Here is a 24,170-nt window from a genome sequence, read left to right as displayed (position 1 = left end):
GTTAATCTGATTTTTCAAGCACCTACTTCAGTCTTGTCAATAACCAGAGACTGCAGGCAATTACCTGTGACAATCACCATTGACAACCACCTTTCTATGTACGATCAGGATTTTTTCTCCACACGAAATCCAGAAATAAAATGGATGCTAAGATAGTTCATAGCTAACCCATTTGCACTAGTCAAAAATGCTCCCCTCCAATCCCACTGATTTATGACATAACAGACAATTCATGCTAATAACATACTGGATTTTATGTACTTGAAAGGTCAAAAGGAAAACCAAAAACAGTGGATTATAAGATTTTGGTTAGGATGGAGGGGAAGGTTCATGGTGTTAAATCTGTTGGTAGAAACTACTAAGCCCTTCCTCAGGACTTCTGGTTAGGGTAACTCAAGGAGAAGGAGGTTAAAATAGCTATTTAATTAAGTTGTCCTCTAGAAGCCCAAGGACACTGTAGGGAGGGGGTCAGGAGAGAATTTTTTAATTCAAATTTTGCTATTAATTCATTGGTAATCCTGGATAAGTCTTTGTCACACCCCAATCCTGTTTTCTCAGTAAAAACCAGGAGGTTTGATTCAAGTAATGGTTTTTCAGACTTTGAGCACCAAAACCCTTCTTCAAATCAGATCTTACCTGGAAGCCTAGTTCTGAATGGGCCTGGGGCCCCTCCCCATGAAGGTCTGACAACAGCACGAAAACCTCAAACTAGACAACCTAAGGCCCCTTTCACCTGAGTCCATACCGCCCACCTCTGAAACACAAATGCTGACCCCTGCCGCCCCTACCCAGCCAGGCCCTCCCCATCTCCTGGACAGACTAAGGGGCTGAACTTGATCCCTCATACCTAACACACTAGTCACAGCACTGACTGGAGAACCTGAATCCACGGGCTGAACAACTGTCTGTGGTGAAAGTGACACATTTATTTCGTTTAAAGGGTCACTGAGGCTACAGGAGAATCAATGCTGTTACAATAGACAAGTACTGCTGTCAGCAGCAACACACAGTATATTTTGTAAATGGCACCTGAGCCTCACTGGTTGTGCTTATTTGTTTTTTAAACCTTGTAAACCTATCAGGGAGCAGTTAAAGGCCAATTTTAAATGCCAATAAAAAACAAATGTCACTGAAAATACAACTGAAATGCAACTGCTACAAGCACTGTAAGAAAAGTTAACTAAGAACTCAGCTATGAATGTAAAGACTAAGTGGTAAGTAAAATACAACAGCAGCCCTTTCCCCTTCCCACACCCCTCACGTCTCCGTACTAGCCTAGAAGCCTGTTCAGTTGGGGTTGGCAGCTAGTATCTGCATGAAATGTGCAGCTGATGAACTCTACACATGTGAGACGAACAAAGTGTCACTGGCGTGGTTGTGTGCACAGGACATAAGACTCGTGTTCAACAGTCAGAGGCTTGGGAAGGTCGCCTCCTACTTCTGCTGGGAGTTTCCCCACACACTCTAGTCCTACCCCCAAGAAATCTTGTCAGTAACCTCAACTTAGAACACACGTTTTTAGAAAATGTAACTAAGCAGCTGGGACTCCTGCTGTTACCCAAACTTCAAATGGAGTCAGTCATTTAGCTGCACAGCCCAGGGCCCATTTTTAACCCTGCTATCAGCCCTGTCTTCAACTAATGTAATCAGGTGATGCAGCTAGGGACAGGTCACTTGAACCAGTTAAATGAAATTCTTCGAAAGCCCCTTTAAATCATCTCTCATTCTTAAAAGATCAATAGAGGTCAGGGCCAGAGTGAAACAATTCAATACACATGGGATCTCCTAGCTTCAATGTGCGGCAGCCAAGTTTATCAGCTGGGGTAGGCCCCCAATTCCCATTTGAGAAAAACATATATGTATTTTAAATATTTGATGTATTTAGTTCTGGCTGGTACAGCTGTGGATTGAGCGTGGGTCTGTGAACCAAAGCGTTGCTGGTTTGATTCCCAGTCAGGGCATGTGCCTGGGTTGAAGGCCATATCCCCAGTAGGGGGTGCCCTAGAGGCATCCATACATTGATGTTCCACCCCTCTCTCCTCTCTCCCTTCCCTCTCTAAAAATAAAATCTTTAAAAAAACAAAAAAGATTTTATGTGTTTACTTCTAGAGGGGAAGGAAGACATCAATGTGTGAGAGATACATTAATTGGTTGTCTCTCACATGCCTTCAACTGGAGACCTGGCCCCCAACCCAGGCATGTGCCCTGACTGGGAATTGAACCAGTGACCTTTTGGTTCACAGGCTGGTGCTCAGTCCACTGAGCCACACCAGCCAGGGCAATTTCGGTATTTTTTAATAGCTAGGAATTAACAGAGCCTCTGGCACCACTTTGTTCTTTCTTTAAATGTGTCACAGTACCCTCCTAATTCTTGGAATATTCTTTGCTAACATAGAGATGAACAAGAAGCTTATTAGCAAAATTATTGAAGAAAAAATTTTCTGTACATACTCATTAGGAAAACCCAGATTAAAAGAGCCCTGTCATTTTCTGGACTGGGATTAAGGAGGCCAAAGTGTAGAGAGAAGGGAAACATTAAGACAGTGCAAGGGCAGTTGAGCAGTTCAGTCACTGGTTAAACCCTATTGCTTTAGACCAAATACTGCCACATGACGGCCTGGAGAAAGCTGGCCTTGCCCTTGGAGAACCGCATTTCTCCATGTACAGCCAGACATCTTCACAGAGCAATTCCTTGCCTTCAACTCACACTGTGCAGGTCTCCACAGCTTTCCATTTGTGGGCATCAAGAGCTGTGCTAGATGCCCCATTCACCGAGGGCTGAACCATTAGACCTCAGAAACAAGAGGAGCTGTGTGTAGACACATGTTGATTAGGACACACAGGTTTTTTACAGACTTGTCTGAACACAGACTGGGCTCCTGCTGGACTGAAGGCAGATGATATAGCACCTTCTCCTCCCAGAGGACAGGCCAATTCTCAAATGTGGGCTGGAAAGCCCTGGCAACGTGCGCACCAGAACCAGCTGAGCTGTTTTTCAGTGCTTGTGTACTCTGGGCAGAGTCCATCCATCCAGGAAGTGACTCTGGAAAGCCTGCCCCAAAGAGTTAAGGCCCTTAAGAGGGGCACTGAGGATGTCACTCTTCAAAGCCCAGCAGACTCACCACAGAGGTATTGGGTTGGGGACCCCAGAGCGTAGCCCCACTCAACACCAATCTTCCCTAGGGAGGAACTGCACAGTGTACTTTCCCTGAGGGGTGCCCAACAGTGATGCAGGGTAAAGAAAATTCATCTCTGTGAAGAGCAAGAACTGGCCACGACATGATTAGAAGCTAGGGCCTTGCCCCACTGGTTGCAGATCTAAGGAACAGAGAGTTGCCCTCTGTGGAAGAAGTAAAGAAACCCCTAGTGAGGCAGCACATAATCCAATCACATGCAATTCAGTTTCTGCCTCCAAGTCTCTCTGCCCACTCACTCTCATCCAAGAGCGGACAGGAGCACTTTCTAGCCACCCTCCCCCAACAACTTTCACTTCACTGCATGTAGGACTCTGTGCTTAAGCACTGCTAGAGGTGCAGCTGATGTTCTCTGGGTAGGTGGCATCCAGGGCCCGAGCACTGGCTGCCCTGAAATCAGAGCAGCAGCAAAAAATTCCAGTTGACTGTGAAGATGCCTGGCTGCTCTGCCTTTTTAGTTCTGGAGATGCTAGGAGCAAAACCACCAAGGAGATGTGTTTTAGTGCTTGGGTATGATAGGATGGTTCCTTGCCCAGGTCCAGAGTTGACAAGAAATCTAGTTTTCCTTTGTCAAGTCCAGTTTCCCAGCAGCAACTCAAACTGCTTCAGTGTGAGAGGAAAAACAGATGGAGAGGGGATAAACCACGGGGAAAGAATTAGAACGTGTTAGCAAATGCTACCATGCGGAACACTAAACTTTATTCACTTTATTTATATATTTAACAGTTCTAAAGTATTTACTTCTTGCTTTGACAAAAAATGAAAAATATAGGAGCGCTGACTGACTCCTCTTTAGGAAAAAAGGGTTATATGTACAGCTACGGAGAGTTACGGTTCCTCCTTTACATACAAAGGAAAATATTAATAAAAAAGTGCTTCATTGATCAAAAAAGGGCTAAGAGCTGCAAGCATTTATTCACACTGTACATCAGACCCAAGAAACCCGTATCATAACCTCTTGGCACCTGTCACTAAGAACTGCACAATCTTCAATTAGACTGACTTCTCCCTAACTGCACGGGCAAACCACAGAGTTCGGAGAAGGACTACACCCTGTTGCACTAAGTTCAAACTCTGAGCAACCTGCTGCCACTGGGAAGCTGGAGACATGCTCAGATGCTCTTGGCTTTGCCTGGACTGGCTACTCCAGGGAAGGCTTCTGGGCCACGTCTTAATCACACCCCGGCACACACAGGAGCCACCTTCCTGAGACAGAACTTGCCCTTGGCCAGGGAACCGCTTCCAAAGAGTCAGAAATGTTCCCTGGTCTTACCCTCACCACCGTTAAGTCCTGTTACCAGTTAGCAGCTTTTAGCAGAGCCAAGCATGGCCCTTCCCCTGAGAGGGAGGGCAGGCACAAAACATGGATGCCAAGATTACAAAGCACAAACTTAAAACTCTCCATCCCTTCCACATACCCACTTCCACCACAAATATTCTTGATTTAAGGCTCTTTTTGGACCACATCAAAGCTACTGAGGGAAGGGGCCCTGAATTGCCTACAGGCTGTGTCACTTCTCTAAGGACTGCAGAGTCACCAAGTGGGCCCTCACTGCTGGCCAGCAGCACAGGAGCAGGACAGGAGAACTGTTGCTCCGAGAAGGGGAGGAGGAAGGCTGATTGTATGGGACACACCCCTTTTCCAGAGGCTTGCACTCTAAAAGGCTGATTCTACCCCTTAAGGGGGAGGTCCATGATTGGTTTGGTTTGGGAATGGGAAATTTTTGGAACCCTGAGTCTGGATTTCCCTGTGCTAGCTGAGGAAGAGATTGTTTGGGGGACCAAGCCCCAGAAGGGGCTTCCAGGTGCCTGGGTTCAGGGCAGGCTTTGGCCGTGCCCACAGCAACAGGACACTGCACTCTGGTCAGTCTGAACTTTCATGTCTGAGGGTGGGAAGCACTACACGGCCTGGCTGAGGAAGGCAGACCCATGACAGTGAAGGGAGCCCTAGATAGTCGGAGTCAAGTTAAAAACGGAATCCCATGGGGGAGAACATACTGGCCATCCATCTCCGGCCCCTCCCCTCTCACTTGCCTCAGAAGAGCATACACCCTTCTTCCCCTAAGGGGAGCCCTTTTACTATAATCCATTTACTATTTGCTCCTTCCTCCACATGCCAATCCTGTCTGTAAGGTGGGAGGGAGAAGGCACCCAGGGTAGTGTTCTTAGGGAAGATGCTTCCAGACTCCTCAGCAGCAAAGGTTTTTCCAACCAGCTCTGATGTGGCGGTGGCACAAGGAATGGTCAATGTTAGCACTGGCTTTCTTCCCCCTTCGCTATCTCAGGTCTCCACTCCTGACCAGCCTCCTCTATCCTGAGGAACCACGCCAACCCTCAGCATCTCCTGACAACAGGCAGCTCTATAGTTACAGGGGGGAGGTGGGGGCTGACAACCTCTGGTATTCCATTTTTTAAAAAATTTAAAAGACAACCAGCGGACTTTTGGGGGGAAGCAGAGGGAGAATGGAAAAGGGAGAGAAAAAACCAGGAAAGAAAAATCAATCTACAATCCAGTGGTACATCCCAAATTTCTGTCACTCCACACAGGTGGTTCCATGCTCCCATTCCAAAGTGCAGGGGCCTCAGTCTGCCCAGGCTGTGTGGGCCTTTCAGAGGAACAGCAGCTTGGCCTCTGCCTGCCCCAGGTCACTGAGCTTCAGTTTGAGGTGGCAGCAATGGGCTTATCCAGTTCAAGGTCAATGCTGGAGCTCGAGGGGTGTAGACTGCTATAGCAAGACTTGCACACTCGACTGGGTTCAAAGAGCTGCTGGCTGGGAACTGGAACCTTCTGGTTACAACAACTGGAGCAGAATACGTTCCCACAATTCCTTGACATAAGGAGAAGAAACAAAACACTGTTAGTTTAAGTAGGAAGTATGAGTGGGAAAACCAACTTCAGAAGACAGAATTTTGTTGTGCGTAATTCAAATGTGTTGGAGACTCCTCTAAGAGTGAACACTTTCATTTGTCTAGCCGAGAAAAAGCCAGGCAGGTAGGGAATCCCTACCTAGCCATCACAGCCACTTCCACTTGGCTGCCTCATTACTATGGCTCAAGGTTACCAGGTGTACAGGAGGATGTTGCTCAAGAGAGATCTGTTAGAACCAATGAGCCCAGGGCAGAAGGAGCTAGCTCTATAGGTAAGTCCTGGCCCAGGAAAACTCAGTATCCACACCACCTGGGCAACGGCATCTATGTAGCCTGTGATCACAGAGAGGCCAGAGTCCAGTGAAACTCCCACAAGCCCAGCAGATGAGAGGGAAAATACCCAGCCCAGCTGGGGAGTGAGGAGCCTTGCCCAAAGGACCACTTCTCCAGAGGCTCAGAGGCAGCAACAGCAACATGGAGGATAGATTGCTGCCATTTAGGACCGCTCTGCTTCCCGCATGCAAAGCCAGGAGACAAGCAACCAGTGACAGACACATGCTCAGGGTGAAAGTACAAGAACATGGATGAACACATGTGCACACACACCCCCTTAGTAGATAGGTATCAGTCAACCGTGGCTCACTCCCCTGCCCCCATGCATCTCCAGGGACCATCAGAGCTCTACCTGAAAGCCTGACTGTACGCAGGCCCCAGGCCTCCCTCTCCTCCTCCACTTGAAAACCCAACTTTGATGTGTCTGTGCAGCACACACCTGTACACCCAAACAGACACTATTCACAGCTAACGGGAAAGGGAACTGGCAGAGGGTAAGTTTTTGTTCACCTTGCGAACCCACTTTTGCTGGACCCTAAAGGACAAATCAATCCCAAAGAGCCCACGAACAGGAGACTCCAAGGAGCCTAATGTAGCCTGCTAAAGACTTGGGGAAAGAAGCAAAGGGAAATTCTTCTTAGCCAAAACCAATCACTATCTTTTCATTTAAACTCCTCAGAATGCAAACCCACTACTGGATTAAGAACCACTTAGGCCTGGAGGAGAGAATGCTGAATACCCTTCAGGACGAAAGAATACAACAAAAGGGAAAGTCTAGACACAGGGCAATGGAAGGACAGAGAAGTAAAACACACAAAATTTCATCTTCTAGAACACAATAGTACTTCATAACCATTTCTGAAAAGCGTAAGTTGGCAAGAACTATTACACAGAAAAATTACTTAAACCTATTTCTGTTTACATATGTTTAACAGACCTCCTAGAGTTCAGCTCAAAAGCCTGACATGAATTTGGCCAGTTAAGCCTTTCAATCAGACTTCTTTGACAGTCCTGACAGACCCTGAGTGGAATCTTCCCCTAAAGTTAAAGTCGTCTATGTTAAAACAGTTCTCTGGAAAGAAAACCTGTTTAATTCTGGTCTCCTTAAAAAAAAAAAAAAAAAAAAAGCAGTGATGCTGTTTGAGAAGTTATTAGCATCGCTCTGATCCAAAAGAAATAGCTCTAAAAATTCAATGAGCTACTCTGCGAGACCAGCTCCTGTTGAAATACTGCTTCTTGTCTCAAGCAAGATAGCTCAGATGACCTGCACAGTCAAGAGGGAAGTACAGGGCTGCAGCCTGACTCAGCCTTAATGGTCTCCTCAGCTGGCTGCTTCTCTCCCAAGCCCCACCTTCCTGCCTGTGCTCCCAGCCCCTGGTTACACCCCAATGAGTGCAGAGAGGGGGAAATGGCAGTGTTAGTGTGAAGTTATTATAGATGTGCAGACATTACAGACAGGTTGTTGCAAATGCTCACCACGTTTGATCAACACGGTCAGTGTCCCTGCAAGGAGGGGAGAAAGAGCTCAGAGGAAAAGCCAACCAAAGACATTTGAGCTTGGGGTGCAGGGTGGGGAGATATATAGAGTTCTAGAAATAGCATTACTAGACAAAGAGGTGGTCCCATTTTCAATCTGGGTTCACTGAGGTGTTTTAAGTTATGCCATGATTCATATAAACTTCCTGTACAAGAACACTGAACATCCTCCAGTCACCACCCCAGCTGGGGCAAAGCATCTCTAGCAACTCACTATCCAACCAAGAAGGAAGGAAGGAAAAAGTCAGGTGTTAAGGATTGAAGACTATGTCCTTAGCTGTCCCACTACAATCCCCAGCTATTTCTGCTCACCACTGACACAAGGAAAACAAGAATGGGGTCAGGAAACAGAGTAAGGAGTAGAAAAATGAAGTACCCTGCCACAGCAGGAAAACTACTTTTGGTCATAGCAGCCATGTTGAATGGGAAGCAATTTTATTTTAAAAATAAGAAATGGTGATTTGTGAGGTGGCTGTTGCCCCACCAAACTAAGAAGCAAAATAAAACAAGGGACATAATTTGCACATTTCAAAATTTAGTCACGATCACTGTGAATTGGAAGAAAGATACTAAACACAGTTCTGCAAACAACAATTTCAGAGGCACAAAGCATGTAGTTGGGGGGGTCCTATGGACCCTGGGGCCTGCCTTAGAACACTGCCAGCCACATGACTGCATCTCTCCAATCTACAGGCTCTGTGGGCCCCACACCCTGGCCCACCCCACCACACCCCCCAATGGCACCTGCAGTGGTGCTTCCTGCTGGCGAGCCAGAAGGCGCTGTCACACGCATAGCAGTGGGCAGCCAGGTGGTCGGGGAGCCAGCGGGTCATCTGCAAAACAGATGGAGCCAGGTTAATGACAGGATATGGGCCATCCAGCTGGAGCCAGCAGAGCCATGCTGATGGCAGCAAGAGTCACGAGGACTCTGGCTCTGGTGGCACCAGACCAGCAGGTCTGATGTCGGCAGTACAAGAAAGGCGTCCAAATCGTTTTCCTGGAGGGGACTCCAAACTCCCCAGAGATAATATGGTAGGCAGCAGCAACTTGGGTCACTATGACAGTTGGCAAAACTCCAGTTCAGAGGGCCAGCTTGCTGAGTCTTCCTGGCTCAGAAATTCTAGGTTCGATGGGGATTCACAGGTGCTGAAATTCACAGAGGCTCAAGGCTAAGTGTGCTATGAGGTCATTCCTTGGCCAGGGAAATGGGGTAGGGATGGGGATGGAGAAGAACTGCAAAAACAGTTGCATGGATGGCACTCAGAACAGGGGCTGAGCCTGTACCTCCGTGTCCTGTTTATCCACCTGCTCCCAGCTGGCTTCAGAGAAAATCTCTGTGCTGCAGCGAGACAAAGAGTTCTGATCCAGATTGCTTTCCGAGTCGGGGATTGAAGTCTGTTGGCAAACAAACACAGCTGAAGGAAATGAACCTGGTCTCCCAGAAGAAGAAAGGGCTTGGAAAAGAAGGAAGCACTGGGGACTTTGGGTGGGCCTGGGTACTAGGGCTGCCAAATCTGTAAGTACATCAGCCACCAAGAATTGGGTTGAGCAGGTGCAGAGACAGGGCTGAGCTCAGCTGGAAGAGAGATACCCAGGTCTAAGGCCATGTGCGGTGACTGTGGAGGGCAAAGATGAGCCTTGGTTTCCAGGAAATGAGTGGGAACTCAGTGGCAGCTGCTCCAGTGGGCCTGTCAATTCAACCCTGCCACTTACAACTGTGTGTTTAGACTGAGTACTTTGGGCATGTCCTCCTTTCTCTGAAGGACTCTTTGGGAAAATGAGAAATCATCATTAGTGTGAAGAAAAATCCAAGAAGTCAGTTTAATTGAAAGTCATGTGGTCGATGAGCCCGCCTTTAATGTACGCTGACTGCCTCAGAGCCAGGCTCACACTGTGCTTCGACACCGAGTACTTGAATATCAATGCACCAAGTGAGAAGAGAGCCTCCTTGAGGACCTCCCCGCAGGTACCCCGACTTCCATTTACCAGGCCCCATCAGTGCTAACTTGATGGTGCTAGAAATCACTTCTCCCCACTTCTACTGCCATCACCTGCCACAGAGCAGATACAAGTATCTGTTAAAAAAGAACTAAACCTTCACAGGTACAGCCCATGTTTGGGGGCACTAATAATTTACTAGCTACTGGGGTAAGACAGGCACTATAATTTAGCAGGAATATTTGACATTGCCTTACCAATGTCATTCTGCCCAGGAGTTCATGCCCTTCTTGACCTATGATCCTCTCTCCAAAGAGATCTGCCCAACCAAGTAGTGAGTGTTAACTTTATTCCTTAGTCTAATTGCCTAAACAGGACAGCTGTGGAAAGTATGCGAGGCAGAAAAAGAGAGGCAGACTGCCATTCACGTGGCTGAGGCTGTTCTCCAGCTTCTTCAACTGGGGTACCCTGGACTTTCCCAGTCCTTTGAGAAATCTATACCAATCACCATGCACAAGCTGCAAAGGTGTGCGGCTTCAGTGTGCCCTGTTTCCTTGGGCAGCTAAAGAGCATGGTATACTCACCACTTCATCCCCAAAGTCTCCATTGAAGCGTAGAGAACTGGTCAGACACTGGCTTTCCAGGCGACTCCTCAGCTCCTGGACTTGTTTCTTCAAGGTCTCCACTTCCTGTTGGTGGCCTGACTCAATCTGACGTAGGCGCTGTTGGATAGTGTCTGTGTATACAGGCATACCATCATCATCCAGGTGGCTGCGGGAAGGCTGGTCAGGGCTGCCGGCTGCAGATGGCTTTCCTGACTGGCTGTGCAGCCACTTGTGGTACAAGTTCCTCGAGTGTAAGTGGGCAGAGCTGCAGCTTGTGGCAGACAGCTGGTGGCTCAATGAGTCCTTGCTCCTACCAGCCTCCCCATTGGCGCAGTGCCCATTGGGGGTGGGGTACTTCTGGAGGGTGCTAAGCCCTGGGGGCTGCTCTGAAGCCTTATTTTCAGTCTCTGGAACACCGTTGCACACAAGCCCCTCTTTACATTCGGCTGCAGGGAAGGCACAAGGAGAATGTGCTGGGCTGTGGGTGCTGCCAGGGGAAGTCCTATGCACCACAGATCCCACTTGAGGCCTCTCAACCAGGCTCCTCTCTGGAGACCTGGGCTCCACGGCTTGAGGAAGCATGTCCTTGCCACTGAACTTGCTGTTGTTTACTAGGCAAGGTCTATGATGGTCTTGGGGCCCACCTTCTGACTTCACTTTACCTTCCATTACCATGTCCAAGGAACTGTCTATATTTGGTCCTCTGGCTTCAAATGGGACTTGCAAGGGCAGCAGAGAGTTTGACTGTGAGGTACCATAACCAATTTTTGCATCTACTGGGATTGTAAGAATTGCTTCCTCCCTGTCCTCTGCCATAGCTCCTATTTGAGGCTGTTCCACAGGAACCTCCTGGACATCCTCTTCCCTGGGGGACTCTTGGAGAGAACTAGAAAGAACACTTTGCCCACCCTGCTGCTCAGAAATACCCTGGGAGAGGAAAGGCAGACTGATGCCTGGAGGGCTCCTCAGAACAGCAGCATCCAGTGGTGGTACCTGATGAGGTACAACCGCTGAGCCCTCAGGGACATTCCCCCTGCTCCCTCTTTCTAAGAGAGCCTCCTCTGTGACCTCCTGCTCCCTGTTCCCCCTGTGGGTAGTGTCCTCTATCCCAGTCTCCTCTTTGGTGGCCTCTTGCAAAATGTTCTCCATCTGCCCCTCAGCCACTCCAGCTGCAACAGACAACTCTGCGCCACCCAGCACTTTGGTTGGCTTCCCGAGGCTGTCAGGATCAAGAGGCTCCTCTCCAGGACCAGCCAGGCTGCTCAATTCTAAAGAGCGTCTGTGCTGGTGCTCCTGCCACTTTTCATTCAGGCTTGGGTCGCTACTGCGCCGGCTGGCTAGAGGCACTGTGTTGTCGCAGGCTGTGGTCAGATTGTCAAATGATCTAGTCTTTGGTAGCCTAAAAGAAAGGAATTTGGAGGAAATGAAACTCTGAGTCTATTCAAAGGGGAAGTAGGAAACAACAGGTTTTAACAGGCTGCTATTTCATAACTGGGTCCATCATAACTACTCAAGGAGCTATGGCATCTCTAAAGTGAAGTTCAGTCTTCTAGAAAGGCAAAGCTCTAGGACTTTTTTACATCTGCAGATTTCCACTTGAACCACCCTTACCCTATGCCTGATATATCCACATCAGCTAAGAGCAGATGCTATTTTAGAAAGACGTTCTTCATGATACTGCTGTGTTTTTCAATTAGTGACAAAGGGAAGTAAATACTGCTATTTTTCTGATATTACATTATTTTAAATTATTTTTTTATTTATCAGTCTGAATTTAATAAAGTTAATTCAGTGGCTGAAACTCAAGCCAGAGGGTCACAAGGATTTGCTTGAAACTCAAGCCAGAGGGTCACAAACCCAGAGGATTTGCTCCATAGAAACTGCTCAGTGCCTAATAGGCCAGAACCCTAACACCTTCAATGAAAAAAATTCAGAGATCTAAGAAAACGTGGGAGCCAGCCAATGTCAGGACCTCTGACCAACCCAGGGTGTGTCCTAGCAGAGGAATACACCACACACGACTTAAGGCCTTAGCATCAACCCTGGGCTCACCGGCTCAGGAGTGGATCATCAGGGCTGCTGCCAGGGGCTGGGTATGGTGCACAGCTGTCATCCACAGGGGTGGATGGGGATGGACAGGGTAGATACACTGCACTCCACAACATCAGGTTACGCACGTGACACACAGGGTATAGCACCTGAATAGAAAGAGTAGAGGACACAGGTTTAAAGGAGTCCCAATACGTTTTAGAAATGTCTAGAAATGAGGTTCAAGAACAAGCATTAAGCTGGAACACCCAACAGGTCTTGGCATATCTCCATAGGGAGTTAGGATCCATGGATACAAGTCTATCTCCCAGGAGTTTTTGGCAGCATTTTTCACCTGAGAAGCTCTTGTGGGCATGAACACCTAAAGAGTTTTTTAAAATCCATTTCTCTGGTCACCTTTGCTGACTTTCATCAGCATAATTTGTTGCTTTTAGTGCATAAGAAAGTGAGCCATTTCATTAAATGATTCCCTGGTATAAAAACTTGGCTTCAGAGGACACTGTCAAACCTGTTTTATAGTGTCATTTAAATTGATCTTGTGAAAAGGGGAAATTTCTTCCTGTACTGTTACTTCCCCAGCAGGCACAGTGAGAGAGAAGCAGTTAGCTTAAATCTTTCCTCTCTACTTAAATGTAGTGAGAAGCATATTAATAGTCCAGCAAAGCAATATAACCTCTGATTAGCCTCCACATTTTGATTCCTCTGGAATTTAAGATGCATTCTGACAAAAGGAACATTAGCATGTATCAACACACAGATGTAAGTGCCTCCTTTTCTCTGCTTAACAGAAGGTGTGCCTTTGAGGAACAGAGTCTTAGAGTACCTGCCAGTTCTCCATGTAAGCAGAGAAACACAAAGACAACACATGCTAATGTCACATAGTCTTCTGCCTTCTGAGAGACAGAAATTGCAGTGGATGTCACCACTTGTTGATTCCGCAAGGGTGCTGGAGGCCTGGTGGCAGCTCCTTCTGAGCTATCAAGGGCATAGAGGGAACAATTTAAGTGTCTCTACCACTCATTAGACAGAACATGCTAGGAATCAGCTCTGTCGGAGGTGCCAGAAAAGATTAATGTTTAGAGTAGCAAAGTAGAGATGTGTATTAAATCCAACCACCCTGAAAAGAGGTCAAAGCATCACCAGAAAATAGGCCTTTCTCAGAACACAGTGGTGGGGGGAAAAAATGGAACCAACCCATCCAGAGACAACAGAGATGCCTTCGATGAAACAGTCACGACTCAAAAAGGTTCCCATATGCCCCCACTGGTAAATTCCTTCCCCTGATCAGAGAGGAAAGGATACATACAGCTTCTGATTGGGAGGAATACAGTAGGTTTTTGAAGGCCTTGTTGCCTGCCCGAAGCAGCGACCACACGGAACATGTACGTTCCTGAGTATGCTTTTCCCCTCGCTCTTTGGCGTTGTTGCACAGGAATGTTCCAAAGAGGCAGGAATAGGTATGTTGCACCAGTTTCACCTATGGGAGTTCAATAAGGCAAAAATCAAGCAATAGGCTACACATTCTCTGGGCAAACGTCTTCCCAGACATGGGAAAGCATTTCAGTTCACAGCAATAGCTGCCTCCTCACACCACCAATTTCAGATCACCAACCCCAACCACCACCACTCCTGACTCAAAAGAGCAGATAATTGGCACACCCACTCCTCTTGCCTCCCTGACAAAGAGTCTCTGAGGTCCTAAGTTAACAGTCACTCTCATGAGTGATAGAGCATATAACGGCAAATAGGAGGAGGTCAGTGTGTAACTCAAGTCTGAAATGAGAGCATACGTCTAAAGAAGTTATCATTTAGCAAATGGTTAGAGAACATCTCACACACCCTAGACATTTCTATAGGGATGACATACAACAATAATCATATAGCGCTCCTACCCCAATGGAGCTTATTCTGGTTGTGAGAGCAGGATGACCAGTATTATGGATGACAATAAAGCAGAGTAAGGGGTACAGGGCACGTGCAAGGCAGTGTGAGAAAGTCCCTGGCCCAAGACCTGATGGATTAAGAGTGCAGGTCCCGTGGGTATCCAGAGGGAAAATGCTCAGCAGAGATAACAGCAAGCACAATGGTTTTAAGGTGAGTGTATGCCTGTGATTTCTGAGAAACAGACAGAGGCCACTGTGACTAAAGGACACTGGACAAGGAGGAGAATAGCAGGAAATGAAGCTAGACAGGTAACCTCCAAGAGCGCCCTGCAGGCCACTGTTAAGGACTTTTGACTTTTAGTCTGTGTGAAATGGAAGATTGTTGGAGGTTTCTCAGCAGAAGAATTACATGGTCTGTATTATACTTTAGAAGGATCCCTTTGGCTGCTGGGTGGACTCTCTCAAATTGGGGCAAGGAGGTGACAGTGGCTTAGACCAGTGTGGAAATAGCAGAGGCAACAATAAGTAATCAGATTTTAGATATATTTTGAAAGCAGAGCTGCAGAATCTGCTGATACACTGAATGTGGAATATAAAAAAAAAAAGGAGAGTGAAGGATGACAAATTTTTGGCCTAAATAATGGAAGAACTGAACTGACATTTCATCAGATGGAAGACTTGTGAAAGATCAGGTTTTGGGGTGGTGAGGTATGGAAATCAAAAACTAAGTTTTGAAAATGTTAAGTCTGAAATACCATTAAGACATCTATGTGGAGATATTAGTCACAGTTGGATATGTGAGTCTGGAGTTAAGTGGAGAGGTCTGAGCTGATAATGTATGAATGTGAGAATCACATTTATACCAGTTAAATGTGATAGCAATTAAAGCCACTATAGTGAGTGAAATCCCTAGAGAGGAAATATAGATAGAGAATCAAGCAGCCTGGAGGCTGAGCCCTAGGGCATTCCAAAATAAAGGACCAGGTGGTGAAGTAGAGGAGAACTAACAGAGTGCATGCTGGAAATCAATTGTTTCAAGTGTTTCAAAAAAGAAGTGATTAGCCCTGGCTGATGTGGCTCAGTGGATTGAGTGCCAGCCTGCAAACCAAGGGGGACGGTCGGTTTAATTCCTGGTCAGGGAACATGCCTGGGTTGCGGGCCAAGTCTCCAGTTGGTGCATGTGAGAGGCAAGCACACAATGATGTTTCTCTCCCTTTCCTTCTCCCTCCTTTCCTCTCTCTCTAAAAATAAGTAAGATCTTTTAAAAATATATTTTTTAAAAGTGATTACAAGGAAGGGTTTTCAGGAACAATAAAGGACATATGGACAAAACCAAGGGAGGGTTGGAAGCAAAGAAGGGAGGTGGGGATGGCTGGGGTGGGGTGGGTTGGGGGTGTGGGGGGCATAAATGCAGACAACGGTAATTGAACAACAATAAAATAACTTTTTGAAAAGTGATTACATTGTGCCAAATATTGATGGATGAAAGATAAGGATAGTCAAATGTATAAACTTACAATTATAAAATAAATAAATTATGGAGGTGTAATGTAAAGCATGGTGACTATAGTTAATAATACTGTACTGCGTATCTGAAAGTTGCTAAGGGAGTAGATCTGAAAAGTTCCTGTTACAAGAAAACAAAATTAACTAACTATGGTGATGGATGGCAACTAGTATTACAGTGGTGACCATTTCAAAATATATAGAACTATCAAATCTTTATGTCATATACCTGAAATTAATTATATGTTAATTATTCCTCAATTTAAAAAAGAGATGAGTGTACACAGACTGATGGAACTTTTAAATAAATAGGAATTAAATGTTTTTAAAAAGATTAAGACTTAGAGCTAATTACTAGATTAGCAACATGAAGATCACTGGTTACCGTAACAGGAGCAGCTCTGATAAACTGGTGGAGTGAACATCTGATTGGAATGGGTTTAACAAAGAATGGGGAAAATTTGAGGTAATAAATATAGAAGATTGGAAGAGCTCTGCTGTGAAGAAATGAGATAATAGCTGGGGTGGGGGGTTGGGGGGTTGCAGGATTGAGAAGAGTATAGTGAAATGAGAGCCACTATACCATGTTTGTATGCTGATGGCAATTACCTGGTAGAGAGGGAACTATGCCAATGCAAAAGGCAGAGAGGGAAAAGCTAGTGAACAAGTGAAGAAAAGGTTGGAGGAAGGCAAAGATAGCATGTTCTCTGTCAAAGGGGCAGGGACAGAGTGTGGAACAGATACAAGGGGCGTGGTAGGCGAATTGGAGGGAGCAGAGGATATTGTTTCTATTTCTGGCTGCTATTTAGGGCTTCTATGATCCATTTTAAAAGCTTAGTTTAAACCAACTCAAAGACTTTATACAAATCTAGTACACTTGGATTCAAGGAATAAATATTTGCTTATAAATGCTTTTTAATTTTAAAAAATTGGAGAAAGAATGGCCCTTACATTAAATTTTTAAAAGGATACACAGTTTCAAGGGAATACTGGCCCACCAATATTTGTATTGATACCCCATGAATTTAGAAGGTTCCTAAGTGAAGAGTCTTATGCCCAAACTTACAAGGAATGCTTCATTGAACTCAAAAGAGCAAGGAAATTGCCTCTGAAGCTGATGAACACAGTCAAGCCACTGCAGAAACACTGGGCAACGTTCGTTCAGATCGTCCGAGTTCTCCCCATGACCACACCGGTCAGCAAACTTGTGGCCAAAATCCAGCCACTCCATCTCCACCAGGACCTGGAAACCCTGTAAGAAAGCACCCAAGAGAGACCATTTGTGCTTGTCTATCATCCAGATTGTGACAGTCCTGAGCCTGGTGTCACCAGCAGTGAATCCTTTTAACAGCCTCCCACTAAGCCCACCAGAAGAAAGCCCAGATCCAGCCTCAAGGCCAAAGGCTCCATTCCTGATGAAACACATGTTTAAGCCAATTTTTCCATTCTCACAACTCCATTCCATAATCATCAAAAGGGTACTAAGCATTTACCTAAGCCTTTCTTGAGTTAATGTAGTATATTTCTCGCCTTTTCATTTATTCTATGAAAGTCACTTTTTTTCTAAGTTTTTAAAAAATATGTCTTTTATGTTATACTTACAAAGTCATGTATGGAAAACCTTTCCTAACCCCTAATTTACACATACTGGTTTGGCCAAAAAGCTCGTTTGGTGTTTTCGCTTAGACGGTTCTAGTAGCGCTCAGTTGTCTTTAACTTCATTCAGAACAACTTTGTTTGTATGCAAAGCTGTCATATCTGTGTGAATTAAAAAATAAACACCAAAATTGGTGAATTTTGTGTAGCCATTTTAACACTGAAGATGGATGAAAATATGCAACATTTTCAACACATTATGCTTTATTATTTCAGGAAACGTAAAAGTGAAACTGAAAAGCAAAAAAAAAAGATCTGCAGTGTATGGAGAAGATGCTGTGACTGATCAGATGTGTTTAAAGTGTTTTTGTGAAGTTTCATGCTGGAGATTTCTCACTGGATGATGCTCCATGGTTGGGTAGAAATCGATGGTGATCAAAGTGAGACATTAATTGAGAACAATCAGCATTATACCACACAGGAGACAGTGACATACTCAAAATATTCAAATCAATGAAGTTATTGGTGAAAAGTTATTTTACAGAAAAAACTAAACAGACTTTTGGGCCAACTCAATATTTTAGCATACATTTATGGCTTTTCTTACTTCTTTAACCCAACAGGTGGTTATTTCGAGTATAACTAGAATGGTCTGTTGTGATATCTACAACCATAAGTATACCAAGATACTTCTACAGAAGTCCCATTTTCCTGGGCTAGCCCAAACTTTTCCAAGTAGGCAGACTACACAGGAAAATACGTCTGTATTCTCAATACTTTGTTATCTACAATCTGCCCAATTTACAAGGCAAGAACTGTGTGGTAGGCATCGCCAAATTTAGCACAAAGTAAAGGAGCAATGATTTCGCTCTCACTAGACCTAACCACATGACTGAAACTGATCATAAAGCCCTCCAACTTTTCCCCTACTTACCCTGAATTACCGAATCCCATTCCCTGGATGCACCCACCTCTATGGTTCGGTAGTAAGGGTCCAGCAAGAGCTTAGCCAATGCCACAATCTGAGGGGTGCGATCCCAGCCATCTGAGCAGTGCACTAGCACCGGCCGCTGATCACGATCCACAGCATGCACTACCAGAAGCGCCGACTTCAAAAGCACAGATAGGTGATGAAGCCATTTTGTGCTTTCAAGAGCTGAGAGCCAACTACAAAAATAAAAACAGAAGGTGATAAGGAAATGCTGACTCTTCGGATTTACTTTACTGCATCATGCCAAATACCTGCTAAATTAAAAAGCAATTCCTAAAGTGTTTCCCCTGCAAATAAAACACTGCCAAAACAAACAAACAGAAAAGCTCCGTCTTTATAAAATACATAGAGATTTCTGGTCAAGATGGAGTCACCGATGAACATGGCTGGCCTCCTCCCACAACTGCAGCAAAAATGACAACTGAACTATAAAACAACTCTAAATCATCAGAAAATTGAGCTGTGTGGAAGTCTGACAACCAAGGAATTAAAGAAGTCACACTTATTCAGATGTACGAGGGAGGAGATGAGGGAGATGAGGGAGATGAGGAATGTGAGGAATGTGAGAACATCCATGTGAGGTAGATTAAAAACTGGGAGTGATATCTCAGGAGGAAGGGATCCCGGTCCCATACCAAGCCCCCCAGCCCAGGGTTCCAGTGCCAGGAAGATAAGTCCCATAACTTCTGGCTATAAAAACCAGTGGGGGTTGGGGCAGTAGAAGAAACTGCAAGATTCTCAGGCATCTCCTGTTAAACAGTATGCAGTGGACTTAGGACTTACACAGACTCACTCCCTCTGGGTTCCAGCACTGGGGCAGCAGCTTGAAGGGCACCAGTGGCATATGGGGAGAAACTAAAGTTTCTGGCCTCAGGGCAAATGCCAGGGAACAGCTCTCTCCTGGACAAAACTCCAGAGGCCAGGTAGCAGCCATTGTCCCTTTTCTGAGCCCTCTCCCACACAGAGCCAAAGAGTAGCAACACCACAGCAGAGACTCCATCAACCTGGTCCAAACAGTATGCCCCACCCAGGTGATTACCTAGGGCTCCACACTATCTAACCTACAGGTGCACTTTCCTACGTTAGGCCACACTACTAAGGGAATCAAAGCAGAACTACCTAAAACACAGAAACAAAACACGGGGAGGCTGCCAAAATGAAGAGACAAAGAAACATGACCCAAATAAAAGAACAGATCAAAACTCCAGAAAAAGAGCTAAATGAAATGGAGATAAGCAATCTATCAGGTGCAGAGTTCAAAACACTAGTTGTTAGGATGCTCAAGGAACTCATTGGGTACTTCAACAGCATAAAAAAGACTCAGGCAGAAATAAAGGTTACATTAAGTGAAATAAAGAAAAATTTACAGGGAATCAACAGTGAAGTGGATGAAGCTGAGAATCAAATCAATGATTTCGAACACAAGAAAGAAAAAGATGCAATTAACAGCAAGGAGAAAAAAAGAACCCCCCCCCCCAAAAAAAAAACCCAAGGATAAGGTAAGGAACCTCTAGGACAACTTCAAATGTACCAGCATTCTCATTATAGGGGTCCCGGAAGGAGAAAAGAAAGAACAAGAAATTGAAAGCTTACTTGAAAAAATAATGAAGGAAAATTTCCCTAATTTGGTGAATGAAATAGACATATAAGTCCACGAAGCATAGAGAATCCCAAACAAGATGAACACAAAGAAGACACACCAAGACTAATCATAATTAAAATGCCAAAGGTTAAAGATAAAAAGAATCTTTAAAGTAGCAAGAGAAAAATCAGAGAGTTACCTACAAAGGAGTTCCCATAAAACTGCCAGCTGATTTCTCAAAAGAAACTTTGCAGACTAGAAGGAACCAGCAAAAAGTATCCAAAGTTATGAAAAGAAAGGACCTACAACCTAGATTATTTTATCCATGGAAAGCTATCGTTTAGAATTGCAGGTCAGATAAAGTGCTTCCAAGTCAAAGTAAAGATAAAGCAGTTCACCATCACCAAGCCATAATTTTAAGAAATGTTAAAGGGACTTATTTAAGAAAAAGAAGATCAAAAGAACAACAATATTAAAATGGCAATAAATACACAACTATCAACAACTGAATCAAAAAGCAAACTGAGCACATAAGCAGAACAGGAACAGAATCACAGACATGGAGATCACTTGGATGGTTACCAGTTGAGAGGGGGAAGGGAAAATATGAAGGGATTACAAGTACAAATTGGAAGGTATAGCATAGGCAGGGGATGTTAAGAACAGTACAGAAAATGGAGTAGCCAAAGAACTTACATGCATCACCCAAGGACATGAACTAAGGCAGGGGGGATTGCTGGAGGGAATGGGGGGTACTGGGCAGAGGGGACAAAAGGGGAAAAGTAGGACAACTATAATAGCATAATCAATAAAACGTATTTTTTATAATCACATACAAGGATGAGGCCCAAGCCCTACTATACAATAGAGGAGGGCCTTAGAAACAGGACAGTCATTAATGGGACCACCCTTTGTTCTAAAAATCGTTTGGCTAATTTCCCCAGAAAACCAACATTTCATGTTTTTCAGTTTATGGTAGGTATTTATCTAGTTAAAAATAAAAAAGTGATTCTTTCTGGAATCTTCTCTTAAAGAAAATGTAGCCACTTCTGAGATGTAAAACAGAAGATATTTATATTTAATGGTCAGCAACTCTGCCCAACAAGGTCTCAAAACAAAAAAGTAGAGAACACTCACGAATACAAATCTAGTTAGCTGGATGCCACATTCAAGAATGGTGTAGACAGTATCACCTGCTACCACAGCCTAACACCTACCAATGCTTAGGTCCTGAATGTCTATTTGACTAAAACTGGATAGGCCCAAACTAGTAATTTAGACTCAGGCAAATTAGTACACCAATGACTACACAGTATTACTGGGCTTGACAGAGACTGGATTCAGCAGGGGTCTAAAAGATCCATTTTTCAAAAGGCCTTTAGGAAATATCAGATCCCAAGAATTGCCCCTTGAGAGCAATCACAAGCCTAATCACACTTGTCTTTCAACTGTGTTAACAGTTTGTTTCTTATGCCCTGTCATAAATTCCATTCTCATCTGTCCCCCCACAAAAGCTCTCCTGATTTCTCCAAAATGCAACCAGATTCGTTTAAAAACAGTCTAGCCCTTTAAACAGAGTCAGAGGAGGGCATAAGTACTTCTGCTGGGTGGTTCTGAGAAGGCTGTTTCCAAGACTACTTTAAAAGACTATTAAATCTTGGAGAATGAGTGTCAATTTTTGATAAAGTCCAAGGAGAAGGCTCTTTCCAGGCAAACAGACAAAAGGAATGTAGTGCATAAGCAATGGTTTCACATGGAATGGGCTGGCCTGTTCCGCCGACCAGACTTCTAACTCTTCAGATGGCAAACTCTGTATCTCAGGCATAACTAAACCTACCCCTAGTACAGTGCCTAGCATAGAGTGAAGATTCCTAGTATTTAAACCGTAAGTAAAAATAAAATAAATCAACCTCAAGACTTTCTACCTCCTAATAGATACCCAAGAAATATTTTCTGCAAGTGGATCAATTGTTTATTCTCATTCCTCACAGTGTCTTGAAAGAAACTAAAAGATAAGGTTTATGAGAGCAAATACTAAATTATCTCCTGCCCCTGGAGAAACAGTAAACGAAAACCAGTGTAAGGTTCCCTGACCTGACTGAATTATTCACACATACCAGTTGGTGTTGCCCACGCCTAACAGGGAAGCTGCACTCTAAAATCCGCCAACCAAGGAGGTGCTGAGAAACTCCACACCCCCTTACCCTACTCTAAAACCAGAGTAGAAATACGCTGCACCCTAGTCCTCCACACCCACAAACAAGTGTTGGGAAGCATGTTTCTAGCTGGTGCTATCACTGCCACAGCTTCTGTTTCCCCCAGGGGAGGCTTTAGGACTGCATTATGACTTGCTGCCAAAGATACACAAAGCAGGAGGGGTGCTTGGGAGGCTGGGTAAAAAAAGTGAGGGGATTAAGAAGTAAACATTGGTGGTTACAAAATAGTCACAGGGATATAAAGTACAGCATAGGGACTACAGTCAATAATAATATAATAACTATGTATGATGCCAGGTGGGTACTGGAATGCTGTGGGGAACACTATGAAGTATTCTAACCACTATGTTATATGCCTGAAAGTAATGTAAAATAATACTGAATGTAAACTGAAATTGAAAAATAAAACTAAAAAAAAAAAAGACAAAACATTACCTACTTCTTTAATAAAACTCCTCAGACATTCACTTGGACCAGGAGACAACTAATTACATCTTTTTGACTGAGTTAAAAAAATAGCTTTATAATTTTAATATATGGAAGATATTAGAAGTCAGGTAGTATTGATTCTATCCCTTTCATTTTATAGATAGGAAAACAGATACCCATAGATTAAGCCTCTTGGCCAAAGTCATACAGTCAATTACTGGCAAATCTCCTGAGTCCTCCTTTCTATGTCCCACCTTTAGGGAAGAGACTGCTACTAGCTGGTTCTGTAAATGTATGGCAGAGGCAAGTTGCTAATCCCCAAAGCAGAACAGCAAACTCATTTCTTCAGTCAGGCTATTCCTCAAGGAAAAGTGCTTCACTCTCTGGGCTGACTGCAACTGTGATGAATTTAATCATTTGCTACCAGGAGTTAGCACAAACGGTTCTGGCCGCCATGTGATTTAATAAATCAAATAAAAAATGCTGCAAAACTTGATGTGATCATCAAATCTACTGAATAGAACCTGGGGAAACAGCTATGGGCTCCAGCACAAATACCAGCAAAATTTCTATTCTCTGACACCATTTCGGGCTTCCTAAAATAGTAAAGCAGGGGCTTTTAAATATTTACCTGTCCATATTTGTTTTACAGAGCATTCCTCCTAATTTATCCTGTATTCAAACAGTTCCCTTGGGGAGAGAAGGTATTATTTCACCCTCCTCACTGCAAATGCCAGCCATTCATTTTTAATAAGCAATAAAAATCAGGGCAATGTTTTTAATAAATGAGAGGATAGTTTAGAAATCAGAAGCATATGTAAAAGGAACTAACCTAATGGCAAATTTTTAGTTGAACCCTTTTTAGATCATGATAAGTAAATTTTGACTTTTCACAGTAAAATATCTCAGTTCACAGCAGGCAAGTCTCACTATAGGATATCAGAAATGAAAGAATTCAATTACTTTAGGCCAAAAACAAAGCAAAAGAGAAGAGGTTCCAGGAAAAACAAGAAAGTAATGCTTCCACCTGAAGGCTGAGGTCTGTCACGTGCTGCACATTTTTAAACCTTTCAAAGGGCTAGATTTTGATCCCAGCTCACTGATGCCGCCATGCTCCTAACACAGAAAGGGTATCCAGAGACTGACAATAAAACCGAAGTTTACCATGAAATAAAGAAAAAACAACTCTGAACTCATTTTTTTAAAAAAAGCAATGCAAAATTAAAGCAAGGCCAAGGTCTTACTTTCCCGGATCTGGCATCTGTGTGCACAGCAACCTCAGAGACTGAAAACTCCTCCGAATTGAATGAATATTTGCCATTCCCATAAACACAACTTCACAGTTTGGGTAATACTCTGGAGAGAAAAACAACAAATGAAACACAAATACATTAAATTTAAAGCCCACGTGGCCAAATTTAAAAGAAGCAAAATGCCCATTAAC

At 44.4% G+C, this 24,170-nt stretch overlaps 2 protein-coding genes across 16 annotated transcripts in view; one reads left to right on the top strand and one right to left on the bottom strand.

The window, feature by feature from the left end:
* MTMR3 (myotubularin related protein 3) overlaps positions 1 to 24,170 on the bottom strand; it is a 147,275-nt gene that overhangs the window by 11,734 nt on the left and 111,371 nt on the right. For 7 of the 15 annotated variants that reach the window (XM_037052475.1, XM_037052477.1, XM_037052480.1 and 4 more), the window contains 10 exons: positions 23,971 to 24,082; positions 18,480 to 18,675; positions 16,979 to 17,164; positions 13,830 to 14,000; positions 12,527 to 12,672; positions 10,454 to 11,873; positions 9,216 to 9,326; positions 8,676 to 8,764; positions 7,872 to 7,898; positions 3,887 to 6,022 (listed from right to left, as the gene is read on the bottom strand). In XM_037052475.1, the coding sequence (XP_036908370.1) occupies positions 5,851 to 6,022; positions 7,872 to 7,898; positions 8,676 to 8,764; positions 9,216 to 9,326; positions 10,454 to 11,873; positions 12,527 to 12,672; positions 13,830 to 14,000; positions 16,979 to 17,164; positions 18,480 to 18,675; positions 23,971 to 24,082 (2,630 nt within the window). In that variant the 3' untranslated portion in view covers positions 3,887 to 5,850. Of the gene's footprint in view, positions 1 to 3,886; positions 6,023 to 7,871; positions 7,899 to 8,675; positions 8,765 to 9,215; positions 9,327 to 10,453; positions 11,874 to 12,526; positions 12,673 to 13,829; positions 14,001 to 16,978; positions 17,165 to 18,479; positions 18,676 to 23,970; positions 24,083 to 24,170 lie in introns of those variants that run through there. The other 8 variants (XM_037052485.1, XM_037052484.1, XM_037052483.1 and 5 more) reach the window with 5 other exon arrangements.
* Positions 1 to 24,170, top strand: part of LOC118991277 (uncharacterized) — a 78,106-nt gene that overhangs the window by 25,418 nt on the left and 28,518 nt on the right. Inside the window, exon 4 of the mRNA XM_037052493.1 lies at positions 22,017 to 22,093. Within this exon, the coding sequence (XP_036908388.1) occupies positions 22,017 to 22,093 (77 nt within the window). The remainder of the gene's footprint in view (positions 1 to 22,016; positions 22,094 to 24,170) is intronic.

Source organism: Sturnira hondurensis, unplaced genomic scaffold, assembly GCF_014824575.4.
Source record: "Sturnira hondurensis isolate 20B ecotype Veracruz unplaced genomic scaffold, ASM1482457v3 Scaffold0007406, whole genome shotgun sequence".
NCBI classification, from domain to species: domain Eukaryota; kingdom Metazoa; phylum Chordata; class Mammalia; order Chiroptera; family Phyllostomidae; genus Sturnira; species Sturnira hondurensis.
Note: the sequence above shows the minus strand (reverse complement) of the source record. Positions and strands in the feature narration are given on the sequence as shown.